The 19,724-nt window shown below is 41.0% G+C and overlaps 1 protein-coding gene across 1 annotated transcript in view; it reads left to right on the top strand.

Moving 5' to 3' along the window:
- The window catches only part of LONP2 (lon peptidase 2, peroxisomal), a 73,614-nt gene that overhangs the window by 30,812 nt on the left and 23,078 nt on the right, over window positions 1-19,724 (top strand). Inside the window, exons 9-11 of the mRNA XM_072117161.1 lie at window positions 3,740-3,890; window positions 4,557-4,683; window positions 5,646-5,779. Of these exons, the coding sequence (XP_071973262.1) occupies window positions 3,740-3,890; window positions 4,557-4,683; window positions 5,646-5,779 (412 nt within the window). The remainder of the gene's footprint in view (window positions 1-3,739; window positions 3,891-4,556; window positions 4,684-5,645; window positions 5,780-19,724) is intronic.

Genomic DNA, 19,724 nt, shown 5'->3' with positions numbered 1-19,724 from the left:
TGCATTTGATCCTGCGCCTTATACTCCAGTGCGCCTTATATATGAACCTAGATGTCTTACCAGGCATTTATTAGAGGTGCGCCTTATACTCCGGTGCGCCTTATAGGCCGAAAAATACGGTAACTACTATAATACTGGTTTGCATGTAAAGGTAAATGGCTGCTATAATACTGATTACCAACTACTATAAGAGAAGAGGTAGTATAACACTTCTACTATGTATAGGATTATGGCTACTATAATATTACCCTTTTATACAAGAATAAAACTGCTACAAAACTAGCACTTTATACAAGACTATGGCTGCTATAATACTGTCCCTAAAATATTACAAACTGTTCAAGTGGATTATCTGATGTATAACCTTTTCCATATTTATTGATGTTGGGTTGAGGCTGCCTCGCTCTATAAGGACTTGCCAATGGGAGATGGAATAGACTGGAAGCAGAGGGTCACATTTTTATTGTGGTCACCATCCCTGGAATTGGGAAACTTAATCTGAGAAGTGGAGATCACGTGACCCATCCTTGTCGTCAGAATGTCCAAAATTTCCTGTCCTCAAAGTCATTAAGTAAAATGCTGAATTCCTTCCTGTTTGCTGCCCTTATTACACTACAGGGCCGCATTTGTTCTAATTTTAGATGACCTTTGATAATTCTTCTAGAAGACACTGTTTATTATAATGGTTGGGGGAGGGGGTTTGAACCATTTTTACATGGTTTCTCTTCGGATGGCTTGTTTTATAAAATGTTACAGTGCGCTTTTTGTGTACTGCGAGCACTTAGCTGATGGTGGTGACTGCCATGTATTCATATAGAGCCAGAAAGACACTTTGACTTAATCTTTCTAAATTGAAGTATTGCTAGACATGCACTGCGTTCCTGCAGACTATATATCTTATGTATTTTTCTTGGATTCTCATGCAGCCCTCACCCCCTCCTGCTGCTGCTCCATCTGAGATTTTCTTAACCTTGTGTTGAGATGTATGTGGCAGATACTGGCACCCCCTAAGCTTAACTCCTAGCATTAAACCATTAACCCTTCTTGTTTCTGTATTATCCATTTATTGGGGAATTTTAGGGAAAGGTGAAATGCATTTGTCGCTAGGCAGAACCAGAAGAGGAACCAGCCTAGAAGCATCTATTGGTGCGCCTGGTCATGTATGAATTTGTAGAATGAAATGCTCTGCCCCTCTGTGTGACCCCACTCCGCTCCACAACAACATACCCGTCCTCGCTCCTGCTTCCGAGTCCTCGGCCGTGCGCGTTCTCCCCGGGTTCACAAGATAAGGCACTGGCCTTACCCAGCCTATCCCCGGACACCCTGCAGGATCTTTGTGCCTCCCAGCCTTAGAAAAAGCTTGTTTCCTATGACCTTTGCAATTAGTGAGATTTCCCGTTGTGACCCCGGACCTGTTCCAGTTTACGCTCCTCTGCCGCCAGCCCTGACCATCTGCTCTGCCTCTGACCCTGAACCTTTGCCGCCTGTCTTGACCTACTGCGTATCCCTGACCACAAACCTGCCTTCCGTTTCTGTACATCGCCCTGGCAGCCACCGCGGACAAAGTCGCACCTGTGGAACGACCTGGTGGTACCACAACACAGCAAGTCCAACCGGTTTTGCGGCGGGCTCTGGTGAAAACCGGGTGCCATTTAGACTCTGGTCCCAGGTGTCGGCTAGTGTCCTCATCCGTGGTGGTCCAGTGGGTCCACTACCCCTTGAGCCTGACACATTCATAGTAGCAGATTTAATTTTTTTTTTTTTTTAAATTTCTGAATGGTGGGTGAAGCATGGTCTATCCAGTGGAATGCCATCAGCCTCCTTGCCTGGAACAGGATTCTGCTAATTCCAATAGATAGAGGGGAGTCAATATCATTAACATCCAGGATTTGACACATTTATCACATTTATCAAAAATAGTGCAACCTGTACTATGTGCAGTTTGCCTGTGAAGTGTACAGAGTGTGCCAGGTTCAGGAACTGTGGCGCCCGTTCCACATGAATCTGGCGCCCCCTGCATTGCTTCGACAGATTGCGCCAACTTTATTTTGGTGCATCTATAACACTGAAACACTTCTGTCAGACTCTGTGTGATAAATGTGTCATACAGGCAGACATTTTGAGTTGTGTCGGCCATGACACACATGTGGCGCTGATACTTCTTAAATACATGTGCAAGCAGTTTGCACATAAAAGAATGTGCAGTCTGACAGAAAACTGGCGCAAACGGACTTAATACATTTTTCCCAAGGTTCCCTGTTTTAAAACAGAATGTTTGACTACCACGAAGTTCAGAAAATGTTGAAGAGGAGTTTTCTTAAAAACTATGGCAAACATGGATCTATTGGAGAATTACTACCGGTATCATAACTTTTTTTAAACTCCTTTAGAACATATAGATTTTCAACATTGTTCGCCTTCCTATATAAATGTGGGACTCTGTTTTCCTGTGACTGAAATGTGTTGAAGGCAGAGGAAGTATGTGAAAGTTTCATTATTTTTGGAACCATTTCCTTTCCCACGATTCACTTAGCTGGTGACTTTGTGTATTTAGTCTTGTAGCTGGGGTTTGTGGAGGATGACAGATTATTTCATAGGATTCTGGATGGGACTACAGTACACACCATAAACATGTACTGCTCAGTGTCATGCGATGTAAGCTGGTGTAATATATACATGTGACTGGTTACACTCGGCAATGTCCACTCACGCTTCATACTACAATGTGCAACACAATGCGGCTGGTCATTGGTAAAAGATCTCATTTTATCCTCTTCTCCGCTGATTTCTTAAAATTTTAATACCTGATGCTTATTTTATTTATTCATAAGATGTGTTGTCTGAACCCTCATTTTTTTTTGGCACAAGTCAGAGTGGTTACAGAGAATGCTCTTGCACTGGAGGACTTTTGTTTTTATTTTAATGGGTATTGTGTAGTACGTCATTTCGCCTGTGATGGCACTGCAGAGGGGAATACTTTAACATGGGATCAATGTAAGCTGTGCTTTACACAGAGAATAGTATTATTAAATATACATCCAAAATCGGCAACAAACACTTATAATGTGCTTTTCTTGCAATGGACTTTAAAGTGCTGTCAAATCCATAAACATTGCTACAGGGAATGGGTAGCCTGTTTCCACAACTTATATTTCACTGAGCAAGTAATAAATTGAAAGCAGGAAAAATGAATCATGATGTAATAGAAGGATGAACAATTTCCAAAATCCCACCATTATAGTTAGGACTCTTTACTATGACGTGGACACCACTACATCAAACTTTAGTTGAGGCTTGCAGGATTTTATGGAGAGAATGGAACATTTTATGTCTGAACCTGTCATCATACTAGAATAGCACATTGTAAAATAATTACCAATGGCCAGGTAAAACTATTATTGTAAGGCAGAAACCTTTTAAACTGGATGTAGTCATCATCTGCAGATATAGGATCCATTATGCTGACTTGTGTCATTGTATCCTTCACTGCGGCTTCAATTACAGGCAACACCTAAGTCTTTCTTATATTTCCAAACCCCAGCGCACTAAAACCCTTTATAAGGTGCAGGGTAATGAGGTAAGACAATCCAACACACAGAATGCACTGCTGTTGTCAGCATCCTTTTAGTAGGTCATAAACAGTGGTTCAGGCACTCCAGATACCAGTAATGTAATGAACCAAGACAATACTGTATATAACTATCACTGCCACTGATACATTATTATGTCTCTTTTGTAGGTTCTTGACCCAGAGCAAAATCACAGTTTTACCGACCATTATCTGAACGTGGCCTTTGACCTCTCCCAGGTCCTATTTATTGCCACTGCTAATACAACGGCCACTATTCCGGCTGCTCTATTAGATAGAATGGAGGTTCTTGAGGTCCCAGGTAAGTGTGGGTAAACCTTATATTTGCAACCTATGTTCATTATTCTGCTGGTGGAGTCACTGTTCACATACTTGTCATTACTTATCCTGCACTAATCCGAAGTCGCATCTTTTGTTATGCTCCAGAGCTGCAGTCATTATACTGCTGGGGTAGTCACTGTTGGCATGTCAATACTTATCCCTATGTACTGATCCTGCATTATATCTTGTGTTCTACCCCAGAGTTGCACTCTTGTAATACAATACAGGATGTAACTTGGGGTAACTAGAGTATACATATTGGGAGTTTAAAAGAAGAATAGTGAGTGTAGATGTAATGTAATTTACACATGCAGCGACTCCACCAGCAGAATTTGGGTGCAGTCTGGAATTTTATAGATGTTTATATGTCTATAGTTATAGTTTTTAAGATGCTACGTAGGATCAGTATATGATAAGTATTGTAATCTATTTACACAGTGATTCCACTAGCAGAATAGGGAGTGCAGCTCTGGAGTATTATACTGGATCTAGCTCAAGATGAGTGTAGAAGAGGTCATGTATATACACAGTGACTCCACCCGCAGCTCTAGAGCGTAGTACAGGCCGCAACTCGGGATCAGTACAGTTTTGTTCATGAATTGTAAAATTCATATAGTGTATAATATTAGCATTGTATTTTTTACAGGGTACAGCCAGGAAGAAAAGTTAGAAATTGCACACAGGCATCTCATTGCTAAACAACTGGCTCAGCATGGACTGACCCCTGAGCAGATACAAATCCCACCTGAAACCACCCTGGAAATTATTACTCGGTGAGAATTTCCTGGGGAATGAAGAGGGAATTTATTATGAGTTTCTTTTAAATAACTTTTTTTCCACAAATCAATGTTGAACAACTTTGCCTATTATCTTTGATCCCTATATCCACCGGTTTCTTTGCTATACGACTCAGATTTTATCAGTGCTGAAGAGTTCTTTCCTCTGCCTGTGCTTACAAATTTACGGTCTCACAATAGGGGAGGGGCTGCTGCACCCTGCTCACAGAGCAGTAGGTCATGTGACAGATCTCTCTGTGTATGTAGCAGAGCTGAGTGTGTTCTGGTTCACTTATTACATGATCCATTCTCCTCTATGTGATGAAAGCTGCCAGTCTAGTCTTTATATACATCCTTTATGTAGAATATGCAGTGTTCGGTGGATTGACTTGTTGGAATCTAAATGGATTAAATGCTAAGTTACTTTGAGAGAGAATACAAGGCATCATGGGATCTGTGGGCAGCTTCCATATTTTTAAAAGTAATTTCAGCTGCAAATATGCTCTTTTTTATGCACTAAAAACTCTTCCGATTAGTGCATAAAGAAACGAGCATGTCATGCTGGACATCGGCCGTCAGTCAGGATGATGGGAGATGTCCTTAAAGGAGGAGTAAGATATGAAAATTTAGTAAAATCATTATAGCTACAGGCAGGCACCATTCTAAAGACCTAAATAATGTGGTAGCCACTAACATCACTACTTGTATTGGAGAAATTGAAACACAAAGAATAATAGTCAATATGCAGAGCATGAACTACATTAAGCTATTGTACCCCCCAAATTCCGTTTTGCAGTAAATCAAAAAATGGAGTAAGACCACCTGGTTGTGTTGGGTATTGCAGCTTCACCTCCTTCTCTTCAGTGGAGTGAGCCACAATACCAGTCACAACCCATCTAAACTGCTTTGTTAACCTCAGATTTAGGACTTAACTAGTGTGTTCCTGTCACACCTGGCAGGTACACGCGTGAAGCTGGAGTCCGCTCTCTGGACCGGAGGTTAGGAGCTGTTTGCAGAGCTGTTGCTGTTAAAGTCGCTGAAGGGCAGAACAGGCATGGAAAATCAGAGACTCCTGATGTGACCAGTGCAGAAGGTAAGTAGTTTAGATTTCCAATATCTAAACATGTGTCCTTGATATCTCCACCATTTTTACAGCAGGTTCTGAAAAGTGATTCCAGTAGTCACTGTCAGGTCATTCTCAGTGGAGTTTAGATGTTATTTATATTTTTATACAATGGCAGCTAAACTTTTTCTCTAAGGATTTTGTCAGACTTAATGTTTGCAGACTGTTTCTAATGGTAACTAGCAGTATTTTAAGATCAATTTATATTGTACTAACACTAGTCGCACAATCTCTATTAAATAGTCAAAAGTCATGTTGTGTGACCATTTAAAGAAAATTTACTATTCATTTTCCTCAGTGAAAAATCAATCTGCGACTAAGGCGCCGCTTCCTTTCAGAGTTGTAGGCAAAACCCTGTTGCTGGTGCATTCTAGATACTGGGATGCTGATATAGGAAGTAGGGCTGAGTTAATCTGTTCAGTCTGAGAATCTCAGTTCTCTATATGCATCTCACACAATTCTCCTCCTCCTCCTCCTCCTCCATGAGCTGCTGCTCCAGCCACAACCCTTACTGTAGAAATCAAAGCAGCAGATTAATTCCTGTTTACCCGCAGTAAAAACTCAGGGTTCTGTATCCAAAACAAGTATACTTCTTGTCTTTTACTTGTTTTTATGATAAAGCTCCTGTTATTACTGTCCAGGAGATACGTTTTTACTATTGGAAAGAAGTTTTGGAAACTTCTGCTCTTATATAAGCCACATCCACTATCCATACAAGTGCAGCAGATAGAATCAATAAAGTTACCGGGGTGAGACATAACAGCACAGCATTATTTACAAAGCTCAGACTAGTTTTTCGTGAGTTCAGTTGCGAAGCCTAATGGGAAGTCAGAAAAAGGTATGACCCACAAGCTCAGAGAGAACTGCACTGCATACGGCAAGAAACTGTTTCAACAAGATGAGAAATCAAGAATAAGTAACAAGTTGACCTGCCCAGCTATAGATTACCGTATTTTTATTTTTCACTGAAAACTCAGGTACCATTTAAAGATGATATCAGGTGTGATTGAGACTCATTGATGGAGAACTCCAATACCCAGTATTCAAGTTTACTGCATCTTTAAATGATTCCACACATTCTGACAATCTCACATCATGTAGATTTACTGTCCTTATTTCCTGCAGTAGCACAAGGAATTACTATTTCCCAGGAATCTTTAAAGGCTTTCCGGTGTTGCACTTGACGCTGTGAGTTCTCGCCTCTCACCTTCTGCACAGCTGCACACCTGCTAAACACTCTCTATTACCCAGCCCCCGCTATGGTAATGCATAACCCAAATGTTCTAGTATTGTTGGGGGCTGGAAGAGTTCTCATTTCCACCATGCAAAAATAAGCATTTCTGTTTTGTATTCTGTGATTAATTCATTGTCTGTTTCATGACCAAGTGTTTGGTGCTCAACAAGTCAGGAGAATGCAAGTGAGTGACAGTGGGAGGGCTACTCATCTTATTGAACACTCTATACAATGACCTGTAAGGAGTCATGAGGGACCTGAAGTATCTTCAGATGCCCCCTCTATGCTTTATTGATCTCCCGTGGACGAGGCACATTATCACAAGTCAACTGAAGCTAGCTTCAGACCAGTTTGTATCTCTGGTATTTCATTTTTTATTTTTTTTGCTATCTGTTATTGTGAGCTAAAACATGCCATAGGCTCACAATAACTGATGAAAAAACATTACAGTTACTGAGATGTGAACCTGTCCTTTTATTCAGGCCAGGACATCCCAGTTTAACTCTTCTTTACCCCCAGTGATAATGTAAAGATCATTTGAATACAGTATTTCAAATATTTTTTCTGAATAATGCTGAATCTACCATAGCCTTTCCTCCTCATAGATTGTTAGCTCTGTTGAGCAGGGCCCTCACTCCTCTTGTTTTATATATTTTTACTCTGTAGTGTCTTACTTTGTTTTTATATGTGCCCCATGATCTCTAAAGCGCTGTAGATAAGGTGGCCTAGAAATAAAAATGTATTATTTATATAATTTATTTTTATAAATAAAAATAATGGATATAATAATATCATCTTGCTGGATAATGGGTTGGTGAAGGTTTGTGGACCGACATTATCAATGCACTAAAGGCAGAGATGGTCTGTCTGCTGTATCCCAACACCATATATCTGAGGAGAGCATCATCGTCGTATTGGGTACTGCAACTATGCTCTATACGATCAGATGGGTGGTCAGGAACTGTGACAGGTGGCCTTGTTCATTTCTGTACTGGAAGCTCCATAAAGTTGACTGTACTTTGCACTTTTCCATCAATGCATAATGAAAGCGGACTTAAAAAAAAATTCATGTATTAGCTACTGAGCACAATTATATGACGGAGATAACCTACTTCCCTTTAGCCAACTTGAGGAACAGTATTCCCTTGCAGACACGGACTTCCTCAAATTTGCTCAAGTCGCACACTACCCTAATCCCACATATAACAAAGACTTACTGGCTTTTCATATTCTGCAAAGTCAGGAGACTGTTTGACTGTAACTGTATGACTTTCCAATACTCATGCTCTGAGAAAGTGGGAAAGGGAATTAGGTTTGAATCTATCCCCGAGTAGATGGTCCAAATCACTGAACCTGATACATGGTGCACTCAAAAGCATAGGTCATGTTGAAGCTTCCCTGAAGCTGCATTGGTACTACGCCCCTGACCGCTTGTACCCTGGTGCGTCACATCTTTGTTGGCGAGGTTGCGGAGGGAAGGGTACGATATTACACATTTTCTGGGGCTGTCCTCGCTATCCTGATACTGGTCTGTGGTATATAACATACTCCAACAACTGTTTCAATGTCATATGCCCAAATCTCCCTAATTGGCCTTGCTCCTGATGGAAATCCCTACTCTTCCACTTTATGATAAGAAACTGTTAGTTAAAATTCTTCCCATTGCTAGGATTTTGATTGCCAGGAAAAGGAAATCCAGCGCAATTCCATCTAGGGCTGAACTAATAGCTTAAATAAACACGGTTTACTTATGAGATGGCCTTAGCTTATGGCTTCCTAAAGTCCACTGTCCCCATACGGGAGTGGCAGTTGTGGTACGCTAGCCCATATGCCTTGTCAAAACCTCGATCTTATACCCTTAGACTTCCTACCATATTCCTTTGCTTCCAACAATAATCAGTACCGGATATACAATATACGAATGCAGATCATGCCCTACTGGTGTGCTAAGTGTTATCTGTGTTATTGCTATCTTACTGTTTGTGTTTAAGTTCAACTGTTGCATGCTAAACATAAGAAAATGAGGGGCAACCCTCTTTTATGAGACTTCCGGCCTGTCCGCTACATGGACGTGGCATCCACTCAGCCGCTATACAATATACTATAATCCCCTGTGTATAATATGCACACACTGGATATGTCGGTTTGCTTCCACTAAGCTTTGTATTATTGTTAATCAAAAAACCTTAATAAAAAGTATTTAAGTGAAATAAAAAAATATTCAGTCAATGTTGCTGTTTAAGGGCTTGTTTTTATATAGGGGGATATATATCAGAATTGTCTAAAGGTAAGACTAGATAGTTTTATACAAAACCAGATATATCATAGAAGTGTCTCCTGTTGGATGATAATTCGGGCTTATTACAAATTTTACTGGCCTTAAAAATCTTATACTAAGTTGTGTTTTATTACTGTTTACTTAAACTGCTTTTTGCACCCTGTAAATGTGTTCCCTTCCCTATAAAAAAAAAAAAAAAACCCTTGGATGCTTTGTTTGCTATGGACTGTGGCATGTAAGTGCAATCTCTTATAGTGGTTTGCTAGAGTTCACTGTTCTCCCTATCCTCTCCGTTGGGTTGAAAGGAGAGGATAGGGAGAACATCTTCCACCAGTATGAAGGATTGTAAACCACAAACCCTAAAATACTGGTGTGTGCCCCCTCTGGCAGGATCCAATTTTCTTTAAAGGGGTTGTCCGAGTTCTTTAAAAAAAGCTAAAAGTGGCCGGGACAGGGCTGCTTAAAAAAAATAAAGATGTACTTACCTCCCGGTGCCCTCCCGTATCCAGCGCTGCTGTCGCTCCGGTCCGGGCGCCATGTAAACAAACATGGCCGCCGGAGCAGCGCTGGAATCAGTTCCGGCCGGACCCGACAACCTTCCGGCACCCATACACAATGCTGTGTATAGGGACGGATAGGCGTGCCCGGCCGGAAGCTGAATCCAGCGCTGCTCCGGCGGCCATGTTTGTTTACATGGCGCCCGGACCAGAGCGACAGCAGCGCTGGATACGGGAGGGCACCGGGAGGTAAGTACATCTTTATTTTTTTTAAGCAGCCCTGTCCCGGCCACTTTTAGCTTTTTTTTTAAAGAACTCGGACAACCCCTTTAAGCTTCTTTCGCCCTTGTCTTTAAGAATAAAAGGCTTTAAAATTTTGCAAATGAGCCTGAGGGGCTCTAGGCTCGATTAAAACCCATGGAGCCCATTTGCAAAATGTCCTTTTTTTTTTTTTTTTTTTTTTTTTTTTTTTGTATTCCAGTATATTAGTGTGCTTGGTTCACAATCCTTTTTAACCTTTGTCACAACCTGACAACCTTGATACAGATTGCTGTGACGGCCTGTAAGAGCGATCACATCGACTGCTCTCTGGTTGTAGCTCCATTGTCCCTGCTATCTGGATCTGGGCTCTGCACATACAGCGAGCAGACATCCCCATGTATCTCTGTGGGCTCATACACATGGCTACACAGTCCCCTTTATGAGCCAGTACTGTGTTAACAAGGTGTTGAATGCTACTAATAAGTGTCACTAGGGAAGTCCGAGGTATTCCATACCCTGAAATGATCTTGGTTTATGGAGCAGTAGCATGTGTACACTGTGATCAGTTGTGAAAGAAAGGATCCTTGTCAACCCCCTTAAATACTTTACATTGAAGTAACTTATTAGAGTAACATTTTAAATGGATCCATTTTATTCTTTCTGAATCGCAGCTCATTTGGACGTTATAGCAGCCACTACTGTACGAGGTGATTATGGGGAAGGGGAGGCGAAATACAAATCCCTGTTTCCTCTGCAGTGTTCAAGTCTGTGCCTTGTACGTATGTTGTCAATGACAGAAATGTGAACTCGGGTCCATTGACTTGTGCTTTCCAGACTTCCAGGTGTAGCAGCCGCGTTGATACAATACATTAGGTGGAATCCAACTTTTGGACGAACTCCTCAAAGTTGGATCCAAATTAAACAAATCATTATGTTTTTAATTTACCTCTCTCCGTGTGGGCTGCATCTGCACTCGTTCAGCCACCCCTTATAAGTGAAAGCACAAGGTTCGGCTCAATACCTCATCGTAAAGATCATGTCACTTCTGTGGAAGAAATATGTTACTGGCTGCAATCCGTTATATAAACTATGATTCAAGGTCTAGAAGTTAATAGAAAAGTGATTGATTTTCAAAGTAACCTTTCACTGAAAAAGCCACTCTTTAATTTTCAGGTTCCTCACCCATAAGCATTACTGTGATGATCAGCACTTATATCTGTTCTAGTTAATAGTCTGGTTGTACCTCTGCTTGCTGCTTCAAACCACTTAAGATTAAGTGGAGTGCAGCAAATAGCAGTACTCTTCATAAGGCCACCAAAGCTACAATGGGGGGGGATTTATCAAAAATGTCATAGGGTAAGACGATAGTCCTATGCTGCACCAGATTTATCAAAAGGTCTGCTGCTGAATGATAAATATGGCATAGTTTTAAGAAAATCTACCATTTGTTATTATGAATGGTAAAGCAAACATACGTTGAGAATGCAGTAGCTACACTGATACAGAAACATATCTTGGTTAATCCCTGAACCAAGTGGTTTTGCTCAAAAAAACTATTATAAAATTCAGACCCTTGGAAAAGCTGGGTGCCTACTTAAACACATTACACATGGAGCTTTCTGGAATCAAACTGTGCTGGATGATTCGTACACAGCATCTGTGGGATAGTGCAGTGATTACTTCTGCCTGTCAGGGACAACACAGTGATGACATATTCTCAGCTTATGCTGGGCAGGACAAGGCTCATGCGTTGTGTAATTAGGGTAAGAGGAGAGCTCTGGGGCAGCCACAGGAGCAACAGAGCCTCATTATCATAACCACTCGGTTCTGGGATTAAACAATATGTTTCTGCATCTCATGGTATGTTTGGTTCATAATGCATAAAAGCAAATGGTAGATTTCCATGCACACAAACATAGCACAGGTAAGAGAGTATGGAGGGTTGAGCGCTGGTCACCCCTCCCTTCTTCATAGAGCAGCGCAGAGCCGGTGCTGTAACACAGTGAAATATAGGACATGTCCTATATTTTGCTGTGTGCGGTGAGACGTCTGCTCACCGCACCGTGACCAGATGCCATAGACCTCAATGAGGACCGTATCTGTTCCTATTCTATTTGTGTGAATGAGCCCCAAGGCTGTCACCATGCACTATTTTGAAGCCACATCCGTTCTTTTAAAGAAAAGTGTTCCTTTTGGTGTATTTTGTTTATAAATCAGTCTAATGTGATGTACGTCATTCTTTCTGACTATATCCGTGTCACAATACTGGAACCTGAGCACTTCTTATTTTCTGGTCACCGCAGTCCTCAGAGGGTTTGGGTTGGCTTTCTAGACACTTTTGAAAAATCTCCCACAAATTGTGCATAGTGTTGATGCCGGATTAGAATAGTTTTGACATTCGTTTTGTGGCTTCCTAATGTTACTGGTGTCTTTAATCAGTTAACCATTTCATTCCTAATCCATTTATTCATCCGCATCCCTCTTCTCTTACTGGACTGGTCTCCTTCTCTTCATTGACTTGTTATCTTGGATTCAGTACTTGTCGCCATGGCAACCTTCAGAAACTTCCATTGTGTTTTACATCTTGTTCTTATTTAATTCTAAATCCATTTGTATGTTGCTGAGCTGTAAGGAAGGAAGATGGTAATGTAGCTGGTTGGGTATTAGCTTTATCGGGGTCTTTGTGATAAGTGTGCCTTTCTTTTTATCACCTCACATGGCTGGAGGCTATAGTGTGCCCTATGTGTGATTCCGGGGGTACTTACACACCTACAGGCATAGCCTTTATTACATGGCGATCCATTTGTTATTCCAGTTCTGATATCTTAGTCATTGCTTTTGCTTGCATTTGCGGTGTCTGACTTATTTGCTCATTTAAGATAATTGTCCGGTGACTCATCCTCCATTGTCTGGATCTGATATTCATATCCTACATTTACAAATTAGGGTTTCTCCTGGAAAGCATCCTTTTATGTCTGTGCTCTCAAATATAATTGTAAAAATACTGTTGTTTACCAACTATTGATAGATAATAGCGTATATACAGTGCTATTTACAAAACTTTAATAGTATCAACAAGAAGGTGAGTTAAAATCCCATCACAGCAAACACAAAAAAGAAAATAGTAATCGGCACAATCCAGACTGTGGCATTGGTAACCACAGGCCAAGTAAGGGGCAATGGTATATACTGCAAGAAGACTCCGGTGATATTGTCCTCTTCACATGGCACTATAGGTGGTGCTCAGCTGGTATGAAGTTAAGTCCAGTAGATATACACATAAGAAAGAATGAGCGGCACTCACCAGAACTGTGCAACGATGTCTTTATTTCGGGTGCATGTATAGGGAGGAGCGGGACCTGGCGACGAATCGTTTCGCGCCTACCGGCGCATCATCAAGCCAATGACGCCACTCGAGTGCGCCGCGCCACAATTTATGCGCACGCGCATCCGAGTGTCGTCACAGAAGCAATGCGCACGCGTCAAACCGATGACGGCGCTCGCCCGCGTCGCGCCAAAAAATTGTGCGCACGCATCGGCGAGCGTCGCCAAGGAGACGGGACGCATGCCTTAACATCAATAAGTGAACACGGTGAGTATAAAAGCAGCAGTAAATCAAAATTAAAAACATTACATATTCATGTATTTTCATATTGGCAACTAGCAGAATAAATGAAGAACATTATATACTTTTTAGCAGAGTGTACTTTTCTAAATGTGTTACTATATTGGGTCACAACTAGTTAACTATGTAAAGGGGAATATCTCAATGGAAGAGACCTAGACACGGAATTCTTTTAAAAGAACATACTGTAATCATTTTTTTCATTAAGTCCTAAGGTGCCAGTGGCATTGAAGGCAATAATCTGTCTGCTCTCTTCTCTTAAGAGCCTTACATTCCTATCACCCCCACCAGGATTAGTTTTAATGTGGGTGATACCCGCAAATTTGAGGGTTTCCGGATTGCCGTCATGACACTTTATAACATGTTCAATCAGGCGGGGACAACCATTTCCTGTAGTAATTGACTTGACGTGTTCCCTAAATCTTACATATAGTCTGCGTATTGTCTTTCCGATATAAAATCGTTTGCATGGGCAAAAAACAATGTAAACAACGAATTAACTACTCGAGATATGCCTCCGAATTCAATCGTTTTCAATTGGCTGTTAAAGGTACAAAATTTACATGAACCACATTTATAATTGCCTTTTGGGATGCTACTTTCTAACCAGGTAGATTGTGCAGAAGAAAATCTGCTTTTAACTAAAGCCTGTTTAATTGTCGGGCATCTTCTGAATGTTATCATAGGATGAGTGGAAGTAATGTCTTGGAGTTGGGGGTCTTGACTTAAAATATTCCAATTTTTTCGAATGGCTTGGCGGATGGCTCCGTCGCATGGACTGTATTCAAAAGAAAAGGCAAACTTTTTGTTATCCTTATCCCCTATATGGCTTCTCCGTCCCCTACCATCAGCCAGCAAGGCTTCCTGAGAGAGGGAAGTGACTTTGTGATATGCTTCTTGGAGCAGTTTGGTGGGGTAACCTCTCTCTGTCAAGCGTTTGGTTAAATCTTTCGCTTGGTTAACAAATTGTGTGTCAGTATTATTAATTCTTCTCAAACGGAGGAACTGACTGTATGGGAGACTGGTTTTTGTATGCATGGGGTGGAAACTATTGAAGTGTAGCATGGAATTTGTGGCTGTAGCTTTTCTGAATGTAGAGGTACATAGTTCGTTTTCTATTTCTTTTACCTTGACATCTAAGAAATCCAATTCTTTTTCTCCATAAAATCCCATCACAGCTCCTTCCATTGCTTATAAGTGTAGTAATTTTGTGGATACGTTCATACGTGGCGTTCTGACACTTGTGTTTTCATGTTACTATGCGTTTGGCTATTTTGAAGCAGCCAACGCCTAGTAACATGAAAACGCATGCGTTGTAGAAGCATGCGTCGTAATGCCACCCTTGAACACGCCCTATATGTGCAACCTGACAGGTTTTTTTTTGAACGATAATTTATTAATAACATAACACTTGGTGGCTTGTAATTGAGAGCCAGTAGTAGTCCAGTGACAACAGATACAGATCTACCCCCCACCCCTCCAACAACTGTATAGTAGAGTATCTACACAGATTGTAGCAGTATGACTAATATGAAGGTCTTATTTTTGCTCCATTTATTTAATCGCGCTACTGTGCACAATCCTCTTTCCATTCCTGTATCATTGCATTATATACCTCCAGCAGGAACAATATTTTATTTTGTCACCATATACTGTACATGATATACATGTTCATATACATTGATGTTATTCATCACATTATGTATGTTGGGCTAATTTGGACCCTTTTTTGTGTTGCCTTTATTGCCACTATTGTATTCCACATACTGTTAATGCAGTGGTTCTTAACCTTGTTTGAGGTACCAAACCCACCAGTTTCATATGCACCATTCACCGACTTTTTTTTTTTTTTTATATTGATGCATATACCACAGGAAAAGTTTCACATTATGACCATATCAGAAATGAGTATTTTTAGAAACAATTAAAGCAACATGTTCAAAGCCCCTCCCCCTGCGATCTGGTCAATATCGAAGCCTTCTTTAGTGATAAATCAAATATGTGTGTGTCTTGACTTCCACGGCGGAGGATCCGCCGAACCCCGGTTAAGAACCACTGTGTTAATGAACTGTGTTGAATCAAAATACAGTGCCTTGTGAATGTATTTGCCCCCCTTGAACTTTTCTACCTTTTGTCCCCCTTAAGTTAATACTTTGTAGCGCCACCTTTTGCTGCAATTACAGCTGCAAGTTGCTTGGGGTATCAGGTCTCTATCAGTTTTGCATATCGAGAGACTGAAATTCCTGCCGATTCTTCGGCTTGTGAACAGCAGTTTTCAGCTCTTTCGACAGATTCTCGATTAGTCTTGATTTTGACTTTCTAACACCTGGATACATTTATTTGTGAACCTTCCATTGTAGATTTAGCTTTATGTTTGGGATCACTGATTTGTTGGAAGATAAAACTCCTTTCCTCGGGTCTTTTGCAGGCTCCAACAGGCTTTCTTCCACAAAGAGCCTATATTTGGCTCCAGCCTTCTTCCCATCAATTTTAACCATCTTACCTGTCTCTGCTGAATAAAAGTGGGCCCAAACCATGATGCTGCCACCACCATGTGTGACAGTGAGGATGGTGTGTTCAGGTTGATGAGCTGTGTTGCTTTTACACCAAACATATTGTGGCATTTTGGTTTCATCTGACCAGACCACCTTCATCCACATGTTTGGTGTCATCCAGGTGACTTATGGCAAATTTTAAACAAGACTTTTTATGGATATCTTTGAGAAATGTCTTTCTTCTTGCCATTCTTCCATAAAGGGCAGATTTGTGCAGTGTACAACTGACTGTTGTCCTATGGACAGACTCTCCCACCTCAGCTGTAGATCTCCAGAGTGATCATGGGCATCTTGGCTGCATCTTTGATCATTCTTCTCCTTATTTGAAATGAAAGTTTAGAGGGACGGACGGGTCTTGGTAGATTTGCAGTGGTCTGATAATCCTTCCATTTCCATATGATCACTTGCACAGTTCTCCTTGGGATGTTTAAAGTTTGTGAAATCTTTTGTATCCAAATCCGGCTTTATCCCCTAAATGACCGCCCTATCTGGATTCTACGTCGGTCATTAAGGGTACTTCTTCTAACGCAACGCCTTTCTACAGCGGCGAGTCATAAGAAGATTTAGGGACATTGGGACATTGGGAAAACTCCTTCTGCCGCAGCCCCAGGGTCCGGCAAGTGACCGAGGCTGCCGGCTCTCCTTCACGCCAGGTTCTGCCTCCTAGCGGGACCCGGCTGTATGTAACTGAGCATTATAAATAATTTTATAATAGTAACTAAATAAATAAAATATAGCCCATGATCTCCCCCTCCTATGATACAATTTTTCATCAAACACCATCAAAAATGTTCTAAAAAGTGATTTAAAAAAAGCTACGTTCCCTAATATGACTATTAGGGAAAGGACAACTCTTTTCGCAAAAAAAATAAGCCATCAACCAGATCTGACAACAGAAAAATACAGAAGTTATAGCCCTGAAAAGTTGTCGATAGTAAAAACCATGCGATTTTCTCCAATATTGGTTTTGCTCAGTAAAATTGAGCAAAGATAAGAAAAACTATATAAATGAGGTATCACCGCAATCGTAGTGAACCAGAGAATAAATATAAAATATTAATTCTACGTTACGGTGAGCGGGGGAAAGAAAAATGCTAAAAATCCAAAATAAAAATTGATTATTTTGTTTGTGTCCCCATTGAAATAGCTTATTCATGAGATTTAATTAACTATTTTGCCAAATTTTCACCTTTTTTCAGAACAAAACGAAAAACTTAACTTAAATTTTACAACTAACATGAAGTACCATGTGTCACGAGAAAACATTCTCAAAATTACCTGGATAAAGCGTTCCTAAGTTATAACCAATTATCGTGACACGTCAGATTTGAAAAATCGAGCTGAAAACTAGCGTCGGTGATAAGGAGTTAAACTTCTCCACAACAGTATCACGGACCTGTCTGGTGTGGTCTTCATGCTGTGCTGATTTATAAAAAAAAAGAAAAGCTTTTGTCAGCATTCTCTATCCTTTCAGTAGCTTACATAAGTTTAATTTGTATTACCTGGCAGCAGCATATGGTGAGTCCTGGGGGTGGGAGAAGAGGGACAGCTGCAGCCTGTGTGTGCCTGTGTCCTTCTCACCTTTAAGGGCTCATGCAGCTCCCTCCCCACTTCCTGTCATGTGCATTGAGCAGGGGATGGTGTGGAGGAAAGAAAAATATACATAGGAGATACGAACCCACAGCCTACAACTGCTTCTCCTTGGACTCACTAAACGCTGGTGGCAGAGAGCCAGGTAATGTGAATTAAACTTATATAAACTACTGAAATGTTTCAGAATGTATTTTTTTATATCGGCATAGCATATGCTATAGGAACCTGTCTCCAGCTAAAAATAACATTCCTGATGACAGGTTCACTTTTTGGGCAGCATAGTGGCTCAGTGGGAAGCACTACAGCCTTGCCGCGCTGGGGTCCTGGGTTCAAGTCCCACCCATGTCAACATCTTCAAAGAGTTTGTTTTCTCCCACACTTCAAAAACATACTGGTAGGTTGAATAGATTGTGAGCCCCATGGGGACAGGGACTGATCTTGCAAGCTCTGTGCAGCGCTGCGTAATGTGTGCGCTATATAAAGAATTATTATTACTTCCTTTTGATACTATTAAAGTTTTGTAAATAGCACTGTATATATAGGCGGTCCCCTACTTAAGAACACCCGACTTAGACGACCCCTAGTTACAAACGGACCGCTGGATGTTGGTATTTTACTGTAATTTAGACTTGGGCTACAATAAACAGCTGTAACAGTTATCAAAGTGTCTGTAATGAAGCTTTGTTGTTAATCCTTGTTCTTATGACAACCCAACATTTTTAAAATCCAATTGTCACGAAGACCAAATAAAATTTTGTCTGGCAGCATAAAATATACAGTTCCTACTTACATACAAATTCAACTTTGGAACAAACCTACAGAACCTATCCTGTACGTAACCCGGGGACTGCCTGTACACTATTATCCATTGATAGTTGGTAAACAAGGGTATTTTTGTCCCAGGACTATTTGTATTGGTATTTATTACCATCCTCTATTTGCACAACCTCCCGTTACACCTTAAATACAACTGGGGGCATTTGTTATACAGCTCCAACCCCTTCTGTATCATGCAGACGTTTTGTGTTGGCATAAAAAACTGCCGTACATTTCCTGAATATGTTTCCCATTGACTTAATGGCAGAAAGAATCTGTCCTCTGATGGCATTTGTAGTGCTCACCCCAGATGGTGCTAAATTCATATCGCCTGTTTTTTAGTGTTTGAACCTGTCAACATGAAAATGTAGTGTAATCTGCAAGCAGTACATTATAGAGCAGGAGGAGTTGAACAAATTTGAGATGCATATCGAATTCAATTTTTTTTACTTTTGTGCCCTGGAACATTTCGATTGTTTTGAACTCCAGTCTTAAAGGAAACCTACCATGAGGAATCTTCTACTAGACTTAGATCTGATGGTAGATTCCTACTGCCTGCCTCTGCCCTAATCTCTAATTTAATAATCCTGGAACCTAACCTAACTTGTTAAAAACTTTATTTAAGTAACATGTAAATTATCTGCAGAGGCTACTGGGGCGTGTACTTGCCTGGCCAGGCACTGGGAGCTAAGGGTAGAGATGCTCCGGTCTCTTAAATGAACCATTTGGGATCTTTTGCTCCATTGACCTTGTAACTTTCAGAGCCAGGTGGTTAAGGAACTCAATGGAGCAAGGCCATTAAAAAGCAGTCTAGTGGGTGTTGTACAAGTCAGGATTTGTGGCAAAGATCACCTGTTTTATTCATAGCTTTGGCCTCAGTGTGGGTTTGAAAAACTAGGGTTAATTGCTCTTTAATTTGTTCCCTGGTCCAGTCCTCATCTCTCTGACACTCAGAATCACAGCCTAATCTATAGCAGTCAAGTGTCATGTTGCTGCTGACCTTTCTATGCTTTGGCATTGAAGTTCCTTGGTCGGCTTCCTGGAACTGAACGCTCT

This window comes from Engystomops pustulosus, chromosome 7 (genome assembly GCF_040894005.1).
Source record: "Engystomops pustulosus chromosome 7, aEngPut4.maternal, whole genome shotgun sequence".
Taxonomy (NCBI): domain Eukaryota; kingdom Metazoa; phylum Chordata; class Amphibia; order Anura; family Leptodactylidae; genus Engystomops; species Engystomops pustulosus.
Note: the sequence above shows the minus strand (reverse complement) of the source record. Positions and strands in the feature narration are given on the sequence as shown.